The following is a 24,335-nucleotide window of genomic DNA, read 5'->3' as shown; positions in this document are numbered from 1 at the left end:
GCTTTCAACTTTGTTATCCTCCAATACCTAGAGCAACTGGTGCAGCACCCTATTCGTTTTCCTGACTGTCTTGGAGATACGCCTAATATCTTTGACCTTTTCCTTACCTTAAATCCTTCTCCTTATGCTGTTATCGTCTCTTATCCGTTGGGCTCCACCCATCACAATCTCATATCTGTATCTTGTCCTATTTCTCCAATCCGTCCTCAGGATCTGACAAGGCGGTGCCAAACATTCTTTCATATATAAAAAATGTCAAAATCTTTCAAACTCAAGCTCCCCTCGAGACTTCTAGAATCTGGACAAAAAACATCTCCAATAATTTTATTTCTTCCTTTTTCCTTTCTTTATTTCATCTTGATGGAACCACTTCCATCACATCTGTCTCTAAAGCTGAACTCTGCTCTCAAATCTTTGCTTATAACTCTACCTTGGATGATTCTGGTATTGTTGCTTCCTCTCCTCCTCCCTCTGACTATTTCATGGCATCAATTAAAATTTTTCGTAATGATCTTTTCCATGCCCTCGCTGGTCTAAACTCTTAGAAGGTTTATTGACCTGATGGTGTCCCTTCTATCGTTCTGCCTCCGTGCTTCCACCTTGTCTGGCCAAACTCTTCCAACTGTGTCTATCGACTTCTATCTTTCCTTCTTGCTGGAAGTTTGCCTACATTCATCCTGTTCCTAAAAAGGTTGACCGTTCTAATCCCTCAAACTACCGCCCTATTGCTTTACTGGTGATCTTATGGCTTTCCTTACTGAGTCTTGGCCATCCTCTTTCAGAGATTTCGATGAAACTTTTGCTGTTGCGTTAGGCATATCAAAAACTTTAGATAGAGTCTGGCACAAAGCTTTGATTTCCAAACTGTCCTCTTACGGCTTCTATCCTTCTCTCTGCAACTTTATTTCAAATTTCCTCTCCGATCATTTATTGTTGATGTGGTAGATGGCCATAGATAGGTCTTCTCCTAAATCTATTAACATGGTTCTGTCTTGTCACCCACTCTCTTCCTGTTATTCATTAATGATCTTAACATAATTTCTTGCCCTATCCACTCCTATACTGATGATACCACCCTACACCTTTCCACTTTTGAGAGACGACTAACCCTTCAGGAAGTCTACAGATCACTCAAGGACGCCACAGAACGCCTGACTCCAGATCTTTCTAAGACTTATGATTGAGGCAGAGAAAACTCTAGTGTTCAATGCTTCAAAAAATCAGTTCTTCCATCTATCAACCTGAAACAACCTTCCAAAAAAACTATCCCTCATCTTCAGTGACACTCAGTTGTCTCTCTCTTCTACATTAAATATTCTCAGTCCGTCCTTTACTCATAATCGAAATCGGAAACTTACATTATCGACTCATGCTGATGTTAATCGTTCTCAGGCGTCTCTGCATGTTTTTCCCTCACCCTCCCAACTGCTAACTCTGTACAAAGACCACATCCGCCTATGTACGGAGTACTCTTCGCATGTATGGGGTTTCCACTCACATAGTTTTATTAGATAGGTGGGAACAAAAGCTTTTCGTCTCATCAACTACCCTCCTCTGACTGACTGTCTTGAACCTCTTTCTCATGCTGGAATGTTACATCTCTTACTATCTTCTACCGCTATTTTCGTGCTAACCTTTTATCTAATCTTGCTAACTGCATGCCTCCGCTCCTCCTGTAGCCTCGCTGCACAAGGCTTTCTTTGTCCTCTCACCCTTATTCTAGCTAACTCTGTAATACAGGAGTTAACCAATACTCTCAATCATTCATACCTTCTATGGTAAACTCTAGAACTCCCTGCTTGTCTGTATTTCCAACTTCCTATAACTTGACTTCATTTAACAGGGAGGTTTCAAGATATTTATCCCTGTCTTTCGGCTAACTCATTCCGCACTCTTAGGGACTAGTGACTTAGTAGGCTTTTTTTTAATATTTTTTTGTTGCCCTTGGCTAATCTTTCCCTTTTACATAAAAAAAGCACTGTCCTTATCACTTGAGGCCAGCACTGTCCCTGCTATTTGAGGCCAGCAGCAACATTCCCTGTCCCCCCGCTTCCCTCCCTCCTTTCCCTCCTCTGCCCGCCCTCACCTGGTTGAGCGGGACAGAGGTGGGCGGGTAGAAGTAGTTCCTGCCAACCAGAGTGGACGGCAGACGGTAGGTCCGGGAGTCGTAATCGTAGCTGTAATAATCGCTTGCCACTCCACTGCCGCCGCCTCCACCGCCGCCACCACCGCCTCCTGCGCCGCCACTGCTCGCAAGAGAGGAGGCGGAGGCGGATCCAGCGTGGGGGGTGGTGACGGGCGTGGCGGGCCCTCCTTGAGCGTTGAGGCCTCCGCTGGACGAGGTGGAGAGGCCAGACATGTAGTCCAGGCTGCCATCATCCTCCACCAAGCTGCCATCCAGACCTGGTGGGGCGGGAGGGACTGTGAAGCTGAGGTCATGATGCCGTGAGGGAAACACTGACTGGACTATGCTCTGAAACATTTCTGCCCACGTGCACACTATCTTCAATAGGCTTTAATTGAAGTGACACGGATAATAATGCTTGTTTTTAAGGATTGTAGCGACACATTAACATGATTTCTACAATATCAATAGGAGAAGCTCTTGTAAACCTAATAAATCGTCTCTGTGGCCTTTGAATAGTCTTGGTGAGAGACCAATGTGTTTCAGAATACATCCCACTGTAGTGCAGCATCATTGAGGTCACAGTGCTGTGCAGGAGACATGGAGAGGAAGAGAGAGAAGGGGAAGATAGTAAATCATGCGGGCTTCCCCTCTTTACTCATGTTTTTATGCTAGAGGGAAATAAGTAGGTTTGTTTCATGGTGGTACTGTCTCATGTAGACCTGATGGCTTCCTGTGGCTTGTCTTACACTCTTACGCACCTTGTCAATCAGGGAAGCTTAGAAATTATCGTTAAAATGTGAAAACACTCAAAATGTCTAAATATAAGAGACTGGGACTCAACAAACAACACAAACACCAAGCCATGAACCACCCACACTCACCTATCACAGTGGTGGGCGTGGGCGATAGGTGGAGGTCGTGGGCCGGGTGGGGGTTCGGAGACACGCCAGGGGTGTTGGGCGAGGTGATGCCTGGTAGTCCTCCTCCTGCTGAGCCGCCCACGCCGCCCATGAGGAAGGAGAGGGCATGCGCGCTGTCCTCGCTGTCAGGATCTGTTGGAGAGTGGGTGGCTGGGTTAGTGGGTGTGTGGTGGGTGGTCAGGTGCGGTTACTAGAAGTACTGGATGTGTGTGTGTGTGTGTGTGTGTGTGTGTGTGTGTGTGTGTGTGTGTGTGTGTGTGTGTGTGTGTGTGTGTGTGTGTGTGTGTGTGTGTGTGTTGCAAGTGTAAGTACATAGATCAGATATAAACTATACATGTGTTACCCATTAGCTGCCTATGAACTTTCAAAGTGTACATCTAAGTCAGTAAACATATTGCTGTACATAACATATAAGAGTTTGTATTCCGGATGACTCTGGTACATGCAAATGTCGGACCAAAGTACATAGATCAGATATAAACTATACATGTGTTACCCATTAGCTGCCTATGAACTTTCAAAGTGTACATCTAAGTCAGTAAACATATTGCTGTACATAACATATAAGAGTTTGTATTCCGGATGGAAACTGAAGAAATATTCCTACCAGGAAAATCATATCAGATAAACTATTACAAATTATAGATATAAATTTGATGAAATCTATAAAACCAGGGAATTTCATTTTCTCTTGGAATATTTTGAGAGAAATACATTAATAAAAAGAAAAGAAAAAGCTTCCATGGTGAAAATGTTCCACACTTTAATGACACAAATATTTTCTTTTTTTTTATGCAAGAGGGAGAACTGCGAAGGGCAACAAAATATTAGAAAAAAAGACCCACTGGAACTGCAGTTTCCCTATCAGATTTGAAAGAATTAGTCAAAAGCCAGGGACAAATATCTTGATACATCTCTCTTAAAAGAAGTCAACTCGTAGGAAGATGGAAATATAGAAGCAGGCAGGGAGTTTCAGAGTTTACCAGTGAAAGGTATAAATGATTGAGAGTGCTGGTTAACTCTTGTATTAGAGGGTCGGACAGAATAGGGATGAGATGAAGAAGAAAGCCTTGTGCAGCGAGGCCGCAGGAGGGGAGACGATTTGGCATTTTCGTAGCACAGCCTGTAAACACTGAAACAATAATTATCAGGATTGTTGACTATAAGAGGACTTAATGGCTGTGAAAGTACACCAGTGAGACTTATTGTTAAGGATCCCTTGTGCATTATCGCCTTGATCTAAGTAACATTGTTAGCACCTCTATTGCGACCTGTGTTTTCCCTGCTTGTCGGATCCACACCCTTGCTGTTCCATTCCTTAAAGCGTGATGCTATCAATGATTTAAACAATAGATTTGAAGATATAGATCCATTTCACTTTTACCAATTGTTTTTTGAAATACTGGATAAAGTATTTACTGACCATTGTTAAAGTTCACTAAGGTCCTCTCCAATGCGCTGTACAGATTCCGCCCGACACTGCTCAGAAGCTGTCCTCTTACCGTTAATATGGACAAAATACTATTTGGTCCTAAGAACCCGAGGAAGATTTCCATCTTGACTCTATATCATTTATCAAAAGCTTTTGACAGTGTTAACCATGAATCTCTCTCTCTTACGTATAGATGTGCTAAAGTCATCACTGAAATTCTTACTTCTCAATCAAAACAAAATTTATCAGTCTGTCGGCAGAAACAATATAACATCTGTAGGAAATGAATGTAGGTCATGGGGTTCCTCAAGGCTCAATTTTCATTCCCATTTTATTTTCCATTTTTTCTTCAAGTAGGAAGGGAACTGACAAAGCAACAAAAACTGAAATAAAGATGCTGGGCCCACACAGAGACGAAAGCATTAGCCAAAGCCAGAGGATAAGTATCTTGAAACCTCCCTATCAAATGAGTTCAGGTGATAGGTAGAAGGAAATACATACGAAGGCAGATAGTTCCAGAGTTTATCAGAGGAAGGGATGAATGATTGAGAGTACTGGTTGACTCTTGCAATAGAGAAGTTATAGACAGAATATGGGTGAGAAAGAAGAAGTCAGGAGGAGGGAGGCAAGCCGTTAGCAATATCAGAAGAGCAGTTTGCATGAAAATAGCGGTAGAATGTAGCAGGAGAAGCAATATTCCGGCGGTGAGAAAGAACCTGAATTACTTTGACAGACTGGTTGATTCATGTATTTTACGTTGGATATAATATTGTTTTTCTTTTTTCTTACATTCTCTTACTTTATTTGTTTTACTGTATTATATTTCTTAAAACTTAATGGTTGAATATTTTCTCTATTTTCTTTTCATTCCCGATGATCCATCCGGAATACTGCTCTCTCTCTCTCTCTCTCTCTCTCTCTCTCTCTCTCTCTCTCTCTGTGTGTGTGTGTGTGTGTGTGTGTGTGTGTGTGTGTGTGTGTGTGTGTGTGTGTGTGTGTGTTGTGTGTGTGTGTGTGTGTGTGTGTGTGTGTGTGTGTGTGTGTGTGTGTGTGTGTGTGTGTGTGTGTGTGTGTGTGTGTGTGCGTCTCACCGCCAAAGCCAGGGTCGGAGCAGTCTGGCGGGGAATCGGTGGAAATGTTGTTGAGCAGCTCTCTGGCCTTCTCCTCAGCGTGCAGGGACTCCACCAGATACAGCACGTAGTCATCAAACATGAGGTGCAGCAGGTGGAAAGACCCTGCGGCGAGGTGGTAACGTCACGGGGTGTGCAAGGAACATAAGGAAAGCTACACGTGATATGTTGAATTGTAACTGTATTCATGTTTTTTCTATATTCTTAAAGTGTTAGCAACATGATATTGGAACTCTCTACCTGCTTCTGTATTTCTAACTTCATAACTTGATTTAATTTAATAGGAGGTTTCAAGTCATTTATCACTGTTTTTTTTTTTATTTATTTATTTATTTATTTATTTTTTTTTTTTGGCCAGCATTCTCGGCCCTGCAAGGGAACTAGAAACTGAAAGGGTCATTTTTCTTTTTTTTTCGCTTTATGTTGCCCTTGGCCAGTTTCCCCCTTTTACATGAAGCGTGAGAGATTGTATTGCTGCTATAAGAACATGAGGACGTAAGGGAAACCGCAAGAAGCCACCAGCCCTATGCGTGGCAGTCCATATATGAAACTTACCAATCTATTTCCCTCTATCATTCCCATCCAAATATCTATTTTTTTTTAAAGTTCCCAGATTACTCAACACTAACAATCTAAGTTTACTCCATTCATCAGAATCCTACCTGACGCCTCTCCCTTGAACCTCAGCCACGCATGTACAGAGGGTACTGTGGCAGCGTTGGTCTTCCACACACAGGGCGAGGAGGCCAATCCTGAAATGCTCTCATGCCCCCTGTCATCACCTCTGCTTCTCAGGATATGACCTACGTGTAAACTTTCCAATCTTAGTGTTCACTTTTAAAAGGGAAAAAGTTGCTGTTGCTAAATTTTAAACAACATGCCTCGCACATGTCAAAGGCACCAATATCGAGAAAGTTTGAATTAGCAAAAGTCCAGGGATCGAGTATCCCTCACTATGGGACTCCCTGCCTGCTTTTTTTTTAATTTTTTTTATTTATGTTTACCTATGACCTGAATTCATTTGTGAGGACACTTATCGCAATCTTTTGGTTATTTCTCTTGACCCTTTTCGGAACTGGCATCTCAGTGGACCTTTTTAGTTTGATCGTTTTTTGTCGCCCATGGCCAGTTTTACCTTCATATAAAGAAAACAAATAGATAAAATAAATGAATAAATAAATGGCAGTTTTCTTTAGTGTGACGAGCTTTAGTTTCTAGCATGGAGAGCAAGCGAGTCACCACTCAAACTTATGAGACCAAACCTACGATTTTCTCACCACTCCTTTACCTTGTCCATCCTGGCAAGAACACTGAGTAAAGTAAAGCCTAGTAGTGACGTGGCTGTACACTACACGCTGCTCCTGGTGGAAAGGGGCCTAACTTGTTCACCTGACTACCTTCCGCTCACCACTCATCACGCTGGGTTTCAGTGTAAAGACATCACTAAATTTGATCCCCACTAAACTATCGCCGTTTAAACTTATCCACATCATATTTTGCCCAACATGGTAGCGAAGCGAGTCATTCATGCGATGCGCAGCACTGTACAACACCTCACAGTATTAGAGACACGGTGCAGTCTCTACTTGATCTATACGAATTAATGTATTTTCCAGTTTCTAGGCAAATTAATCTTTACAAATGGCTGAAAACAAAAAAAGAAATGTCTCAAGAATGATTTGTGACTAGTGAAAGACTAGTCTCCACTACGATACGTACGGCACGTATCTTAGTGGAGATCCTCAGATTTGGCAGCATTGCAGGTGCGCCGAGAAAAGTGTGGAGGACGTATGGATATAGCAATTTTGACATGCCCTTAATTTCTGACGCTACCATAACCTTAAATTTAACTCTTGAGCCGCTCATCCACAACAGCACGACGAGGCACTTACCGAAGCTTGGAGCGGAGTGCAGCGTCATGTCTCTGATGACCCGAGTGCCAAAACAGGACCAGGTGAGGAGGAAAGTGTGCGCCACCTTGTGCACGGGAGCCTTGCTCTTGCGGGCTCCCAGTAACACGCACCGCTCCACCATCGCCTCCAGCCACTCACTGTAGGCCTCTAGCGGCGCCCCCTCCTCTAGAAGCCGCTCGAACTCGTTGTATACTGAGGAGAGCAAGGGTGTGTCAGAGGCAGTAGAACATGACAAGCTGTTACCCGGCAAGGCGCGTGACGGGCTAATCCTCCTGTAGGAAAATTTCGACCGATGCAAGTCAATGTCACTATACACGCGAGAGAGAGAGAGAGAGAGAGAGAGAGAGAGAGAGAGAGAGAGAGAGAGAGAGAGAGAGAGAAACTCAAACCTATGAGTAGCTGATTGTCAGAGTACAGTATAATAGGAGACATGATTTTATAATACTTCAATTTAATTTTCAATATACAGTATTTCTTATAAGACAAACAATTGTCTTATAAAATAATTTGTTTGTACCGTACAGTCTTATATGCGTTGGGCATCATGTATTCCTTCCTGTATCCCATCAATACAGGTAAATTTGAAAAAAAAAGAAAAAAAATGCATCCTGGGGTGCGTGTGCCTCATTCACAGGTAGACTCTCACTACTATACACTAACCAAGGCTTTTCTCTTAGTTGGTCTTTGTTTGGTCTTTCCGTCCTCATAAAGTTTATGCTGAGGAAGGGAAGCTCTCAAATGCTGAAGAGATCGGCATCGTTTTCTTTAAACTTTGTTTTCATCTTGTGTTCTCATCCTCTGTCTCTCATTCCATCACCAACACAGCCAACATTGTTCTTACCTTTCTTCTCTGACGTCCTATAATTTTCTCTCACACCCGAAGCCTCTCACCGTCTTCTCACTTCCTTGCACAAACACCGCCTTTGTTACTCTCGCTTCTCCCTTTAACTAAATTCCTTGTCTTGCAGAAATATCCTTCGCTTGCCTTTCCTCCTGACAACACTACTCTCACTGCTTCCGTCTCCCTTAATTTTCTGTCTCCTATCCAAATCAAACTACCTTCTCTCATTATTCTATCAACTTTAAAATCAATGTTTTTTTTTTCCAGTTTCATTGCCTCTGTCTCTATCTCCCGTTCCTTACTTCCTCCTGTCTTCATCGCGTCGCACTTCTCTCTTGTCTATCACCGTTCTACAGACACTACCTTTTGCTACTCTCACCTGTCTCTCGCTCCTCAGAATGATCTTCTCTTTATGTCTCGTTCCTCTCCTAGTCTATTTTTAGATTATACTCTGTCAAGTCAAGTTAGTGTACTATTCTCTCTCTCCTGGTACCATCTCTTCTGTTTTAAAAGTTATTACCTTATGATGTTCCATTATTAGCCGTTAAGGCTCTATAAACTTCACGTTTCAGTTTATAGAGGAGGTAGCAGTAGCAGGGAGGGAAGGAACGAAGAAAGAAAGGGAGGAGTCTTTTTATATTCTGTTTAGCGCAGTCAGCTTGCGATGCTCCAACATGCTAAGTTTGGTCCTTTGATTAACACAAATATTACAAATATTAGATCAAGAGATTCAGTGTGATTGAGAGAAACACTGGTGAGTAGTTCAGAGGTGCTTTGTTTTAAGACACGCAGTCCTGATGGTGTACGTTCCTCCAATTTACTGTCTGTGTATTCCCTTTCCTAACCATGGGGCATTAATATTCAAGATATGATTCTGACAAACAGGAAGAAGCAATTACACATGTAGACGTTGGTGGGAAGCTAGGCAACAGCGACCACAGTAAAAATAAGATATAAAATTAAATGGCATGAAGCTTTTAGAAACAAGATGACTAAGAAAGTACCTGACTTCAGGAGGGCGAATTTTGAGGGATTAAGAAGCTATCTCTACGGAGTCGAATGGCAAGGGGCAAGGAGGAAAGGTCAGATAAGGCGTAGAATGAAGGTGAGGAAGAGAAGTCAGAGTCATTCGTTCAACACACTTCAGAGCAGCAACACCTCAGCTCAGCACTCCCACACATGACTTGCTTCCCTATTCAGTGCTCCTATCGACTTTGTCGTGGCTTAGACTGACAGTTTAGTTCACTTTGTGGACTCGACTTCTGTCATCCACTCCGTGGACTTCATTCAGTTCTGGCGTTCCTCGAGAAAGTCTACTGACTTAGTCTCATCTGCTGAACTACTCGTTCACTCTGTGGACTTAACATTTTTTTCTCTTTTTATCGTTATAGCCTATAGCACCTGTAGCAAGACTTGAAGAGTATATGTGGGAAGCGCTGTTAAGCTTCCGCCTATTAGTGGCATAGGCAATTTTATTTACAGTGGTACCCATATTAGGGCCCATACCACCATCCAAGCGCATCTTTGGTGTAACCACCTAGAACCTGGTATCATGGTGACATGTAGGTAACATTAAACCACTCTACAAATGCCATAGCTTCAAAGTGGTATCTATGCTTGTTTTATTTTTCACTACACCCATTTTTAGTGCGACTCTGAGTTAGTACGAACCTGAACCGCCGTAAGGACTGTAAGGACTGTCAGCTCCATGAGGGGGGGAGGGTCCATAGTCTGGTCGGTTAAAGGTAGACGAAAGTCTGGGCCTTAGGGTGCGTGCACAGAGCAAGCAGGCGCTGACCTGCGCTGGAAACCAGCGCGCCGGTAACCTGCCTTCTCTGTGCATGCACCCTAAGGAACACATATAGTCAGGCTGAAAACTCGCAAGCGGCAGCAGGCTGGTGATAAGTAGTAAGCTAGTCAGCTGCATATATAATAAGACACAATGAAAAGAATAGAAATAGAGTAGGAATAATGGTTTTGTTGTACTTACTATAAATGAAGACATTACTGATGACATATTTAATTAAGCCGGAGACAAAGACTGAAGTAGCCAACCATGACTTCACACCTATCATGCCCTCTTACCTAAAAGCAAGAAAGAGTGTAATAATATCAAGAGTTGATGACCTAGTTTACGAACATGACTATAATGTCACTGGACAGGAAATCTTTCAAAAGAATTCATGGTTAGATGACGAAGATCTATAGAGTATGTACAAGTTTCCTAACTTGCCAACAATAAATCTTACTTTTGCACAAACCATATTAGTTAAAGAAATGTACTGATAAAGTACTGAAAGCTTTCTGTATCAGTATTCCACATCATGAGATAAAGTTAGAGACTTATATTCCACTTAAGTGTTGCATGAGATGCTATGTGGTGGAAGAACATTTCACTAATGAATGGCCCCAAAATGGAGATTACAAAATATGTTCTGAATGCAGTAATGAGGGACGCGTACAGTACCACTGTAAAGAAAAATACATAAAATGCATAAAATGCAATGAGAATCACAGTACTATGGCTATGAAGTGTAAAGTGAGGAAAGAAATTTTAAAAGAAAAGAGACAACAAGAAAATGATAGGAAAAAGATGGCATATTCTAATATTGCTCAGGCCACCATTCCACCCAAGATGCCAACTGTTGTGAAAGGGAAAAAAACAATCACTTACCTCAGCACCAGGAAAGACGAGGTCAAGTCAAGTAACACACAGAAGGGAACAAGGCAGACAAACAGACAAACGCAAAAGCAACAAAACCTAATGAACGCATGCACCGACACACGATGCACAAACAGGACAAAAAAAGAAAAACCTAACACTAACGAGGTCTCTGATCTACAAGCAAAACGGTAACACAAAAAGCCACAACTCGTCTCTACAATCCTGAATTATCAATAATCACAACAGCAAACAGCAAACATAACAGCTGCTCAGTTCAACAAACAAGCACAAATCGGCTCACAACAGCCTACCACGCAAACAGCCTCACGAAGACAGCCAACCCAGGATTGCCAAGACTTACTGTTACCACACCACCTCAGTTACTAATCTTGGTCTTGATCTCAAACCACACCAACATACTCGTACAGCATACCGCAAATCACAAAAGGGAAACTAATCAAAATAAATATCTGTATAGCACATGCTCAAACACATAACCAAAGCAACCCTGGTACTTATTCTCATGAACTAAATAAAACACTCAAAGCTAACAACTACGTAACATAATACCTGACAACACTGAACCTAAAACACTACAACAAATAGCAGGAATTCAAGGATTTGGGACACCTACACAAACACAAATCAAAGCAGCTTGGGAGACTGTAACTGAAGTAGATCAGTACTGGAGACCTTTTTTTTTTTTTTCTTTACGCAAGAGGGAACTTTGCCAAGGGTAACAAAATATTAGATAAAAAGCCCACTGAAACTGCAGGTTCCCTAAAAGATTTGAAAGAACTACCCAAAAGAAAGCTAGTTACAAATATCTTGGAACCTCCCTCTTAAAAGAAGTCAAGTGGTAGGAAGATGGAAATACAGAAGCAGGCAGGGAGTTCCAGAATTTACCAATGAAAGATATGAATGATTGAGAATACTGGTTAACTCTTGTATTAGAGGGTTGGACAGAATTGGAATGAGAGGAAGAAAGCCTTGTGCAGCGAGGCCGCAGGAGGAGGGGAGGCATGCAGTTAGCATGATCAATAAGAGCAGTTAGTATGAAAATAAATAATAAATAGAAAGAGATGTAACATTTCGGGGGTGAAAAAGAGGATGAAGACAATCAGTCAGAGGAGAGGAGTTGATGAGACGAAAAGCTTTTCATTCCACCCTTTCTGATAAAGCTGTATGAGTGGAACACCCCAAACATGCGAGGAGTACTCCATAAAAGACGGATAAGGCCCTTGTACATACTTAACAGTTGGAAGGGCGAGAAAAACTGGCGAAGACGCCGCAGAACGCCTAACTTCATAGAAGCTGTTTTAGCAAGAGATGAGATGTGAAGTTTCCATTTAAGATTATGAGTAAAGGACAGACAGAGGATATTCAGTGTGGAAGAGGAAGACAGTTGACTATCACTGAAGAAGAGTGGATAGTTGTCTGGAAGGTTGTGTCGAGTTGATAGATGGAGGAATTGAGTTTTGAGGCATTGAAAACTACTAAGTTTTCTCTGCCCCAATCAGAAATCTTAGAAAGATCAGAAGTCAGGCGTTCTGTGGCGTCCCTGCGTGATCTGTTGACTTCCTGAAGGGTTGGTCGTCTCTGAAAGGACGTGGAAAGATGTAGGGTGGTATAATCAGCTTAGGAGTGGATAGGGCAAGAAGTTTGGTTAAGATCGTTAATGAATAACAGAAAAAGAATGGGTGACAGGACAGAACCCTGAGGAACACCACTATTAATAGATTTAGAAGAAGAACAGTGGCCGTCTACCACAGCTGCAATAGAACGGTAGTAAAGGAAGCTTGAGATAAGTTACAGAGAGGATAGAAACCGTAGGAAGGCAGTTTTGAAATCAAAGCTTTGTGCCTGACTCTATCAAAAGCTCGTGATATGTCTAATGCTACAGCAAAAGTTTCACCGAAATCTCTAAAAAGAGGATGACCAAAATTCAGTAAGGAACGCCAGATCACCAGTAGAGTGGCCTTGACGGAAGCCACACTGGCGATCAGATAGAAGAGTGTGAAGTGACACATGTTTAAGAGTCTTCCTATTGAGGATAGATTCAAAACTTTAGACAAGTACGAGATTAAGGCTATAGGACGGTAGTTTGAGGGATTAGAAAAGTCACCCTTTTCTAGGGACAGGCTTAATGTAGGCAAACTTCCAGCAAGAAGGAAAGGTAGAAGTCGATAGGCATAGATGAAAAAGTTTGGCCAGGCAAGGTGCAAGCACGGAAGTCCAGCTTTTGAGAATGATAGGGGGGATCCCGTCAGGTCCATTAGCCTTCCGAGGGACCAGCGAGAGCATGGAAAACATCATTACAAGGAATTTTGATTGAAGACATGAAATAGTCAGAGGAGGAGGAGAGGAAAGGACAAGTCCAGAATCATCAAAGGTGGAGTTGTTAGCAAAAGGTTTGAGAGAAGAGTTCAGCTTTAGAGACAGATGACATGACAGTTGTGCTATGAGGATGAAATAAAGGAGGGAAAGATGAAGAAGTAAAATTATTGGGGATATTTTTTATCAGATGCCAGAAGTCTCGAAGGGAGTTAGAGTTTGAAAGATTTTCACATTTTCTGTTTATGAAGGAGTGTTTGGCAAGTTGAAGAATAGATTTGGCCATGATTTCGGGCAGAGATATAAAGTGCGTGAGATTAAGGAGATGGAAGGTTCAAGTACCTTTTGTTGGCAACCTCTCTATCATGTATAGCACAAGAACAGGCCGGGTTAACCCAATGTTTAGAAGGTTCAGGTTGAGAAAAATAATGAGGAATGGACGCCTCCATGCCAGACACTATCACCTCCGTTATGCGTTCAGCACACAGAGATGGGTCTCTGACACAGAAACAGTAATCATTCCAGGGAAAATTAGTAAAGGTCCCCCAATCTGGCAGAGGTAAAACACAAGAGGCACCTCCGCTTTGGGAAATCCACACAACACACACACACACACACACACACACACACACACACACACACACACACACACACACACACACACACACACACACACACACACCGCGTAGTGTAGTGGTTAGCACGCTCGACTCACAATCGAGAGGCCCGGGTTCGAGTCCCGGTAAGCGGCAAGGCAAATGGGCAAGCCTCTTAATGTGTGGTCCCTGTTCACCTAGCAGTAAATAGGTACGGGATGTAACTCAAGGGGTAGTGGCCTCGTTTTCCCGGTGTGTGTTGTGTGTTGATGTGGTCTCAGTCCTACCCGAAGATCGGTCTATGAGCTCTGAGCTCACTCCGTAATGGGGAAGACTGGCTGGGTGACCAGCAGACAACCGAGGTGAATTACACACACACACACACACACACACACACACACACACACACACACACACACACACACACACACACACACACACACACACACACACACACAAACACACACACGGCTCGCAAAACCAAGCCGACTGGATCCATCTCAGGCAATTTTCACCTGGCATGATTAATTTTTATTCTAGTGTTCACAGATCAAATACAGGATAAGGCAGGATGTCGAGATGGAAGATGGACGTCCAGGACCGGATCTGGACCTCATTACGCGACACAACGCTTTATGTATCCTAAAATCCTAACAAATTCTAAGAAACTTATGTAAATAGTTCCGTTCGGGGTCACAGCACCATGCAGTCACAACTGTTAGGGATTAGATGCCTTTCTTATGGGTAAGGCTGTCACACTTATTTTAAGAATTGCACAAAGGGTAACTACACAATGCACACACACACACACACTCTCTCTCTCTCTCTCTCTCTCTCTCTCTCTCTCTCTCAGGCATTATAGTGTGACAGATTTACCTTCTCAAAAGTCCGATTTTTTTAGGGAAAGTTGTTGCTTCGCTGGCGCATTTGTTATTTTCGGATTGAAGTATGACTGCCTGCTGAATGAACTAATAAAATGTAAAAAAAAAATATATATATATATAGAAATAAATAAACAAACTAAAAAAAATGAAAATGAATAAACAAATAACTAGTATTAATTACTAATAAAATACAACAATGGGATCAAGCCCACAACCTGTCGTTTCTTACGCTTTCTTTCATCCCTTGTCTTCCCACAGACTTTCTCATTTAGCAAGTGTCTTTTTTTCACTCCTCTTGAAAAAAAAAAAAAAAAATGTCAGGTTCAAAGAGGTAGGGTAAGTACGTGGGGTGAGGTGCGAAGTCGGGGAGGGAGAGAATAATGACAGACAGAGGGGTGAGCGAGTACTAAGAGAAGAATCATCTCAGGCCGAGATGGCGATGTGAGGGTTCGGGATCAGGGCAGGTAAATGTTGGTGAGGTGTATAATTGCTTCCTTGATAGGGGAATGTAGTTAACATTCCATATAAAACAATAAAATCATAAAGGAATGATCCTAAGTGGCCGACAGATATATTAAACTACTACATAGGACAGAAAAGGAATATAATATAGGAGACTATAGAAGTAGATGACGTTTTAAGGCCACAGTACTCGTACAATCAACTAGTTAGAACAGTTAAGAGGTTACCCAGGAAAGTTAAAACAATTATGAATTGAAGGTAGCCAGCCAGGCAAAGACGGACCCCAAGGGATTTTTTCAGTTATATAATACGTAAACCAGAGAAGAAATAGGTCCTTTAAAGACAGCTAATGGGGAGCTGCTTAGTTCTAGGGAGGAGATTAGTAAAAGTATGAATGAGTATTTTTTAACTGTCTTCACCCAAGAAAACATGCAGGAAATTCCAGATGGCGTAAGATTTTTTAGAGCAGAGGAGAGTGAGAATCTGATGGATATTCATATAACTAAGGAAAACTAAGAAAGGAATGGACAGAAAAATAGCAAATGCAGTTCAACATCAACAAATGCAAAGTACTTTACGTCGGTAGAGGAAATCCACACAATCAGTACACGATAAATAAGGAGGCACTAGTGGGCTCAGAATATGAAAAAGACATAGAAGTTATAGTTAGCTCCGATCTTGGTCAAAGAAAACAATGCATAGAATCTAGAAATAAGGCAAATAGGGTACTAGGATTAATTTTTAGAAGTGTTAAAAGCAGAAGTAATATCAAAATTATATTTGGCGCTGGTCAGACCGCATCTAGAATATGCGGTACAATTCTAGTCCCCACATTATAGGAACGATATAGGTCTATTAGAATCAGTGCAAACGAGGGTGTCTAAAAGGATACAGGGGATGAGGGATATGCCCTATGAAGAGAGATTGAAGAAACTAAATTTGCATTCCTTAGAGACGTAGGCTAAGAGGGGACCTGATAGAAGTATCCAAGTGGTATAAGGGTTATAACAAAGGAGACATGAGCAAAGTTCTTAGGATCAGTAGCCAAGATAGAACCAGAAATAATGGGTTAAAGCTTGAGAAATCCAGGTTTAAGAGAGAGATGGAAAGAAACTGGTTTTCAAACAGAGTAGTTGATGAATGGAACGGACTCAGTAATCATGTTAATGTTCAGTCAACCTTTAAAAGAAAATTAGATAAATCTATGGATGGGGATGATAGATGGATTTAGGTAGCTTTGCTCATTTGGGATTGCCACGTGTAGGCCTGACGGCCTCTTGCAGCTCTCCTCTTTCTTATGTTCTTATGTTCTAATCTCTCAAAATCGTAATCTGAAACACTTCAGCGCCACAATTCCACTATCACCAGAAGGCTGCTAAAAGGTGTTATAACATATTAATATTTTTCTTTAATTATGAAGAGGAGAAACATATACAAAACCGTCTAATCAAGTCAGAGGTCTTTGAATATAGTAGTGGAGAGAGAGAGAGAGAGAGAGAGAGAGAGAGAGAGAGAGAGAGAGAGAGAGAGAGAGAGAGAGAGAGAGAGAGAGAGAGAGAGAGAGAGAGAGAGAGAGAGAGAGAGAGAGAGAGAGAGAGAGAGAGAGAGAGAAAGCAATGAATTTCTGAATACAAATCTGGTCTGGGAGTACTCACGGCTCATGATGAGATCCACAGTGACGCCGTTGGTGGAGTGTTTGTCCATGGAGTAGAGCGTCTGGTGGGAGATTGCCTCGAGGTCCACCTGGCGCCAGTCCTGCAGCATCTGTTGGGTGATCTCCGGCGAATGTAGCACCATGCGGGACGCCTGGCACAGGTGGTTGAGGGAGGTCTGGCGGCGCAGCATACGCGAGAACCGACTGGCCACTGCAGGGGGTAAAGGAGAGAGAAACGGTGTTGGTGTGACTGAGCCTTCATAAAAACTTCTGCACCGCACCTCTACATATTCTAAAGGCTCTAGGAGTCTAGATGAAGTCAAGCGGATTTCTAAGGTTGTATTTATAGTTCTAATGACAAAATAATAAGATTTCTGCATTATTAACGACATAAAGACTTGAGAACCCAGCTATTCATCTCTGTGGAGTTTGTTGGTGTGTGTTGACTAGGTTCTCTTTGTCTTGGCTGGTGTGTGTGATTCACCTCACCTCGGTCGTCTGCTGGTCACCCAGCCAGTCTTCCCTATTACGGAGCGAGCTCAGAGCTCATAGACCGATCTTCGGTAGGACAGACCACATAACACACTCCACACACCGGGAAAACGAGGCCACAACCCCTCGAGTTACATCCCATACCTATTTACTGCTAGGTGAACAGGGGCCTCGACGCCACCGGGACTCGAACCCGGCTCTCTCGATTGTGAGTCGAGCGTGCTAACCACTACACTACGCAGTGTGTGTTGATTGAGTTGTGAGTACTTGCTTTTCTTTAGCAGTGTGTGATAACAAATATTACTTCTCTCTCTCTCTCTCTCTCTCTCTCTCTCTCTCTCTCTCTCTCTCTCTCTCTCTCTCTTTGGTGTGTGTTTTACTGGCATCTGTACTTAACTGGCCTTTGTGTCTAACCACTTACATTGTTACCTTTACTTATTTAGTTCTATGTGCCTTGCTCCACCTGCTTTGTCGTATCTACTATATTTAGTTAGGTTACGTTATCTTGAGTAAAGAAAGGTCAAGTTAGTGTTCGTTAAGTAACGCTAAGTTGAGGTTTAGCTAAGTTCGATTGGAAGGTTCTTTAGATTTGGTTAGGTCAAATTAAGATACGTTTAATAACAATGGGTAACTTCTGACTAAGTTAAGGTAGATTACATTTAGATTAGGCTCAGTTGGGTTTTAGTTGGGATAGACTAAGTTAGTTATAGCTTACTTAGATTACGTTACGTCAGGTGACCACACTGTGCTATTCTATGATATGTTAGATCAGGAAGTATACTTAGGTTAGGTTAGGTTTAGTTAGGTTACATTTAGTTAGATTAGGCTGAGTTACATTTTAGTTAGGTTAGACTAAGCTATATAGGTTAGGTCAGGTTGGGCCACAAAGTGTTTTTTAATGACATGTTAGGTCAAGAAGTTTAGTTGTATTAAGTTTAGTTTGATTACATTGAGTTAGATTAGATGAAGTTACGATTAGTAAGATGAGGTTACTACATTAGTCAGGTCTTAGTCTAGGCTTAGTAAGGTCAGGATGAGTCAGATTAGGCTTGGTTACGATATTTTAGGTCTCGTCAGGTCAGGATAAGAGGATGGAGAGATGAGGTCAAGTAAAATGAAATGGAAGGGTTGTGTGGACAGACAAAAGTCACGTCAAGTTTGGGAAGGTGCAAAGGTCAGTTGAGAGGACAAAGGTACTCACAGTCTATCTTGACCTGCCGCAGGTTGTCGGGAAGGTCATCCAGGGCCACCCGCAGCCACGAGTCAAGGTCATGAGTGAATTTCCGGATGACCTGGGTGAGACTGTCCGGGATAGCCTGTGTGTGTGTGTGTGTGTGTGTGTGTGTGTGTGTGTGTGTGTGTGTGTGTGTGTGTGTGTGTGTGTGTGTGTGTGTGTGTGTGTGTGTGTGTGTGTGTGTGTGTGTGTGTGTGTGAGTAAAAGGTGTATTCATAATTAGTATCAGCAGCAAAATCATGAACCCCACCACCACCATCAAGTACAGAAGCTTCAATAACCACAACCATGAAAAAATAAATGGAATAAGATAGAAGTAGATAAACGAATAGATAAAATAAAACAAGCATACAAGTAACTGTACATAAACCCAAAACTCCATTCCACAACTTAAGTCCGGCTCATTTAACTGTCTTTTTTTACGGATTCCGTCTCAGTACACCGCCCAACACTGACTGTAGTGGGAACTGGACTCCGTTTCTGCCTCCCCGACACCGACCAGCGGCAGAGGTGAGCTTTGTGCTGAGAGATGGGCATAATGTTGCACGTATTGGTATTTCTAACGTTCTAGGCATGATACCCAAGTACTAGATAACACGGTATTGAGTCATAGCTTTGTAATATGATTATGATATAGAGGAAATCAAACATTCTTACACTGTTCGTGGGAGAAAGAGGAGTGACTGAGGTCCCAGCGTGAGGTGGAGCAACACCACAACGCTATGTACACACAAGCACATGATGGACTGTACAGGTTCAACCCAGCACAGCAGATTACATAAACGCTACAAGCTTCATTCAGCAGCAGTGGTAATGACAGTGTATTGATAACTGACAACCTACAATCGGGAAATACTATAGTATAACCACCCTCTCCATTACACCACTCTGAACACTGAAGCACCAGACACTACTGCCCCCACAGTGGCTTATAGGAACCTCCCTCTCCACCACACCACACCGAGCATTGATACACCGGACACTGCTTTCTGATTGATTCAGGAGATGGATGGCTCAAGTACCTTTTGTGGGTAATCTTTCTGTCATGTATAGCATGAGAACAGGCTTTGTTAAACCAAGGTTTAGGTTGAAAAAAATTGTAATGAATGTACGCCTCCATGCCAAATACTGTCACCTCTGTTATGCGTTCAGCACACAGAGACGGTCTTTGACACGGAAACAGTAATCATTCCAGGGAAAATCAGCATAAAACCTCCTCAGGTCCCACCAACTGGCAGAGGTAAAACGATAGAAGCACCTCCGCTTTGGGGGATCCTCAGGAGGGATTGGAGAAATAGGACAATATCTTTCAGCATAAGAAAAAAGCTATACCGTAAAAATTAACTTGTAAAAATTTGTTAAAATGTTAAAAGTTTTTGCTTACGACTTGTCTCTTTGTTACATTGCTTATATTTCCAGCTCATGTTATCGCCAGCTCCCTATGGAAACTCAACAGATTTACTAGCAGCCCGATGGTCTAGGCCGAGGTTCCTCACCCGTGCCTGTATTCTTTTATGTTTTCTTCTTTTTATTTATTTTTTTTTGTGAGACACACCATGAGATTCTCGCAGAATCTGTGTAGCGACACCGGTATAATCGGCTTGAAACGCGATCAAGGCATCACACCCCACACCATGGCGTCAACACGTTGTCCTGTAGCAGCGGTGTGCCAAGGAGCGGAGCGGACACTACCACACTCGTCAGTTGCCCCACACCTTCCACAGAGGCGGTTTGCGACTGTGTGGTGTCTCATGATGAGGAAATGTTCGAAGCCCGTCACTGATTCCAGTAGTAACTGAATCCCATACCATAAAATGCATACTTTTTCCTACTTCAAGCTTTGTGACATATTTTTCTGATGCCAATTTTTTCCAAGTACCACACACACACACACACACACACACACACACACACACACACACACACACACACACACACACACACACACACACACACACACACACACACACACCCGGTAGCTCAGTGGTTAGAGCGCTGGCTTCACAAGCCAGAGGACCGGGGTTCGATTCCCCGGTCGGGTGGAGATATTTGGGTGTGTCTCCTTTCACGTGTAGCCCCTGTTCACCTAGCAGTGAGTAGGTACGGGATGTAAATCGAGGAGTTGTGACCTTGTTGTCCCGGTGTGTGGTGTGTGCCTGGTCTCAGGCCTATCCGAAGATCGGAAATAATGAGCTCTGAGCTCGTTCCGTAGGGTAACGTCTGGCTGTCTCGTCAGAGACTGCAGCAGATCAAACAGTGAATTACACACACACACACACACACACACACACATATATATATATATATATATATATATATATATATATATATATATATATATATATATATATATATATATATATATATATATATATATATATATATATATATATATACATCGTGTAGTTTAGTGGTTAGCACATTCGGCTCAACCGAGAAGGCCCGGGTTCCAGTCTCGGACGCGGCAAGGCATCTGGGCGAGCCTCTTAATGTTTAGCCCTTTTTCACTGAGCAGCAAGTAGGTACGGAATGTAATTCGAGGGGCTGGGGCATCCCTTTCCCGGTGTGTGGAGTGTGGCGTGGTTTCAGTCCTATCCTAAGATCGGTCTATGAGCTCTGAGCTTGCTCCGTAATGGGGGAAGACTGACTGGGTGACCGGCAGGCGACCGCAAATACACACACACACACACACACACACACACACACACACACACACACACACACACACACACACACACACACACACACACACACACACACACACACACACACACACACACACAGATAAAGAAGAACCATAAAACCAGACGTGTCGTGTCATCATGATCATCTTCCAATATCAGTAAAGTAAGGTCAGGCAAGATCAAATGAGAGCGCAGGCCAAATGTTCCAGTATTGCCTAAGAGCCGCCGACAGATTCAGGTGTAGACCTCTCTGATCTGTACAGATGGTTTGTCAAAATTTTTTTCTAGATCTTTAAATGTTCTGTGCTTGACACACAATGTATGCACTGTAAGCAAATTGTTCAAATTAAACATTTTCTTAAATATATTTCAATTACTGATACTTTGACAAGAAACAAACAAACGGTTCAACAAACTGTTTTAGGTAATATAGGTAATGATCGATCATAAACAATTCGAAAGAAGTAGTTTCTTGTTGGTGATAAATGTGTTAACAAGCCATCTCTCGCACAAATGAAAGGCATGGTTTTCCAAATTCGACGTCAAAATTAAGCTTATTACTACACTCAACTGAATTAAGGATGATTTTTCGTCCAGAAACAATACCAATGCCCCAGATGAAATGCGCTTATACAACGACTAGTCAGCAAGGAAGGCAAGGAGGGGTAAGGACAATAGTACCATGTGGTTAGTCGATATGTGAGGCAAGGCAAGGCAAGACAGTGTTCCCGTACCTGCAGCACGGAGGGCATGAGAACACTGCAGACAGCGCGGTACAGGATAGAGTCACACACGCCCACCAGGTTAACCAGGACGTTTGTGCCGAGGATGGTGACTAGGTGGGGCGGCATGCCTTGCCAGAAGTGCACAAGGAAGCTCTGGATCTGCAAGAGATAGATGGATAGATACATGGATGGACGGATAGACAGAAAAAGAGAAAGAGAGATAGATAGCGACAAATAGTCAGACAGATTGATGGATAGATAGGTTGGTAGATAAGCAAATGGTAAGATGGATGGAAAGATGTATGAATAGTCAGATGTAAAATAAATAAAATAGGTAGATAGATGGATGGACTGATAGATAGATAGACAGATGGATAGATGGATAGATGAATGGATAGATGCTTTGACAGATGGATGGATAGACTGATCGATAAATAGACAGAAAGGTAGCTAAATTAAGGTAGATGAATGAATACAAGATAAATAGATAGTTAGATAGATAGATAAAGACAGAATAGATAGACTGACAGATGGACAGATGGGTAGATAAGAATAAGATCTTTTTGTGTGTTTTCTGTGCTAATTTTTCCTTTTTTTTTTTTTTTTTTTTTTTTTTTTTTACTCTTTCAACCGTTTTGTTCCCACTGTCCAGATTCCCACTAGTGTAAAGAAAGAGACAATAATGAATAAATAGAATAAACACAGATACACAAAATGAATGAGGATAAAATGATAACTTTGCTAGTCAATAAAGAGACAGAGAGAATGATTGACTTATTGGTGGTGAATGGATGATTGGATGGTTATATGGATAGACAGATGGACGGAGATAAGTAATGAAACAGATGGATATAAAGATAAAGACAAAAAGGAAGAGAGATAGAAAAGACGACGATGCACAAATTGATAGAAACGAAGAGGGGAAGAAAGAAATCCATAAACAAATTTGTCATTTAACCAAACAATCAATCAATCAACAAAAGGATTCAGATACACTTATATAAGCAGCAAAAAAAATAAAGGTTTAGAAAAGTGTTCTGAATTATTTTTGGTTGCATCTCCACGCTTTCAAAAGGCTTTAATTGAAATTATACGGATTCTTAAGGGTGTCTTAAAGGTTCTAGTGACATATGAACAAGATTTCTACACTAGTAAGAGGGGAAACATTCTTGAAAACACGGATAATATCTTTGTGGCTTTAGGGAAGCAGTCGTGGCCGAGAGCAAAGCGTTTTTGAATACTGCCCTTATAAAGATCTACAACAGTCTGGTATTCTCACCTCATCGAAGCTGGCACGAATGACAGTATCGAGGATCCGCTGGCAGTGTGTTCTGTACATCATGATGAATGTAGCCACCTGCAGCACCACGCGAGGGTTAGTTGAGTTAGAGACAGCGATGGATGCAGAGCCGATGATGATTACAGGCGTTGAGGTAAATTATTAGTGATGTGATGGGTATGTGTTAAATCTCTCTCTCTCTCTCTCTCTCTCTCTCTCTCTCTCTCTCTCTCTCTCTCTCTCTCTCTCTCTCTCTGATATATACACAAAAAAATTGATAAAGAGAAGACCTCAGTGATATGCGTGACATTTCTGTTGTTTTAGCACATTTCTTAAATTCTATATGCAAAACTTGTGACTAGCAGGAGAGGGATTATAATTAACTACACTAAGTCACTTCTCCAAAACCTAAATATTCATTACAGAAAACACAATGATTACGTATCAAAAGGAAGCAGGAACTAAATGACTAATTGACTGATTGACAAACTAGTTGACTGATCAACTGGAGAACTGACAGATACAGATTGACCGACCGGTTGATTAATTGAGGATCTGACTCACTCACTGACTAACTGAGGAATCTACGGACTGGTTGACATACTGCCTAACTGACCAACTAACTAACTGATTGGCATTCTAACGAGACTATAACCAATGAACATATGATAGGGATGTGGGGAGGGGAGAGCAGCTGGTGTTGGGAGTGGAGGATGAGCAAACCTTGTCTGGCGCAACGTGTGGAGGCAAGAGGACATCCTTGAGCGACGGGAATTCGGGCAGCACCGTTGACAGCTTCCCGCGTCCTGGAAACAGCGCCACCTGCAACACAGGTACCTCTGTCATCCACCTGCACCACCTTCCCCTCCAGTTCCTACCGCTTACCGCTTACCATCCTAAATATCATTACTACTGGTGCTTCCACTCATAGTACCACGACGACTGTTACTACTATTGCACTA

General features: G+C 42.3%; 1 protein-coding gene across 1 annotated transcript in view; it reads right to left on the bottom strand.

Moving 5' to 3' along the window:
- Positions 1-1,723: 1,723 nt before the first annotated feature.
- LOC123515564 (transcription factor RFX4-like) overlaps positions 1,724-24,335 on the bottom strand; it is a 42,885-nt gene continuing 20,273 nt past the window's right edge. The window contains exons 4-13 of the mRNA XM_045274301.1: positions 24,097-24,195; positions 23,374-23,451; positions 22,104-22,253; positions 18,653-18,767; positions 16,961-17,170; positions 7,503-7,715; positions 5,572-5,715; positions 3,010-3,180; positions 2,087-2,403; positions 1,724-1,729 (exon numbers count right to left, since the gene is read on the bottom strand). Coding sequence (XP_045130236.1) covers positions 1,724-1,729; positions 2,087-2,403; positions 3,010-3,180; positions 5,572-5,715; positions 7,503-7,715; positions 16,961-17,170; positions 18,653-18,767; positions 22,104-22,253; positions 23,374-23,451; positions 24,097-24,195 — 1,503 coding nt within the window. The remainder of the gene's footprint in view (positions 1,730-2,086; positions 2,404-3,009; positions 3,181-5,571; positions 5,716-7,502; positions 7,716-16,960; positions 17,171-18,652; positions 18,768-22,103; positions 22,254-23,373; positions 23,452-24,096; positions 24,196-24,335) is intronic.

This window comes from Portunus trituberculatus, chromosome 39, assembly GCF_017591435.1.
Source record: "Portunus trituberculatus isolate SZX2019 chromosome 39, ASM1759143v1, whole genome shotgun sequence".
Lineage (NCBI taxonomy): Eukaryota > Metazoa > Arthropoda > Malacostraca > Decapoda > Portunidae > Portunus > Portunus trituberculatus.
The sequence above is the reverse complement of the archived record's forward strand: the minus strand, read 5'-3'. Positions and strand labels throughout refer to the sequence as shown.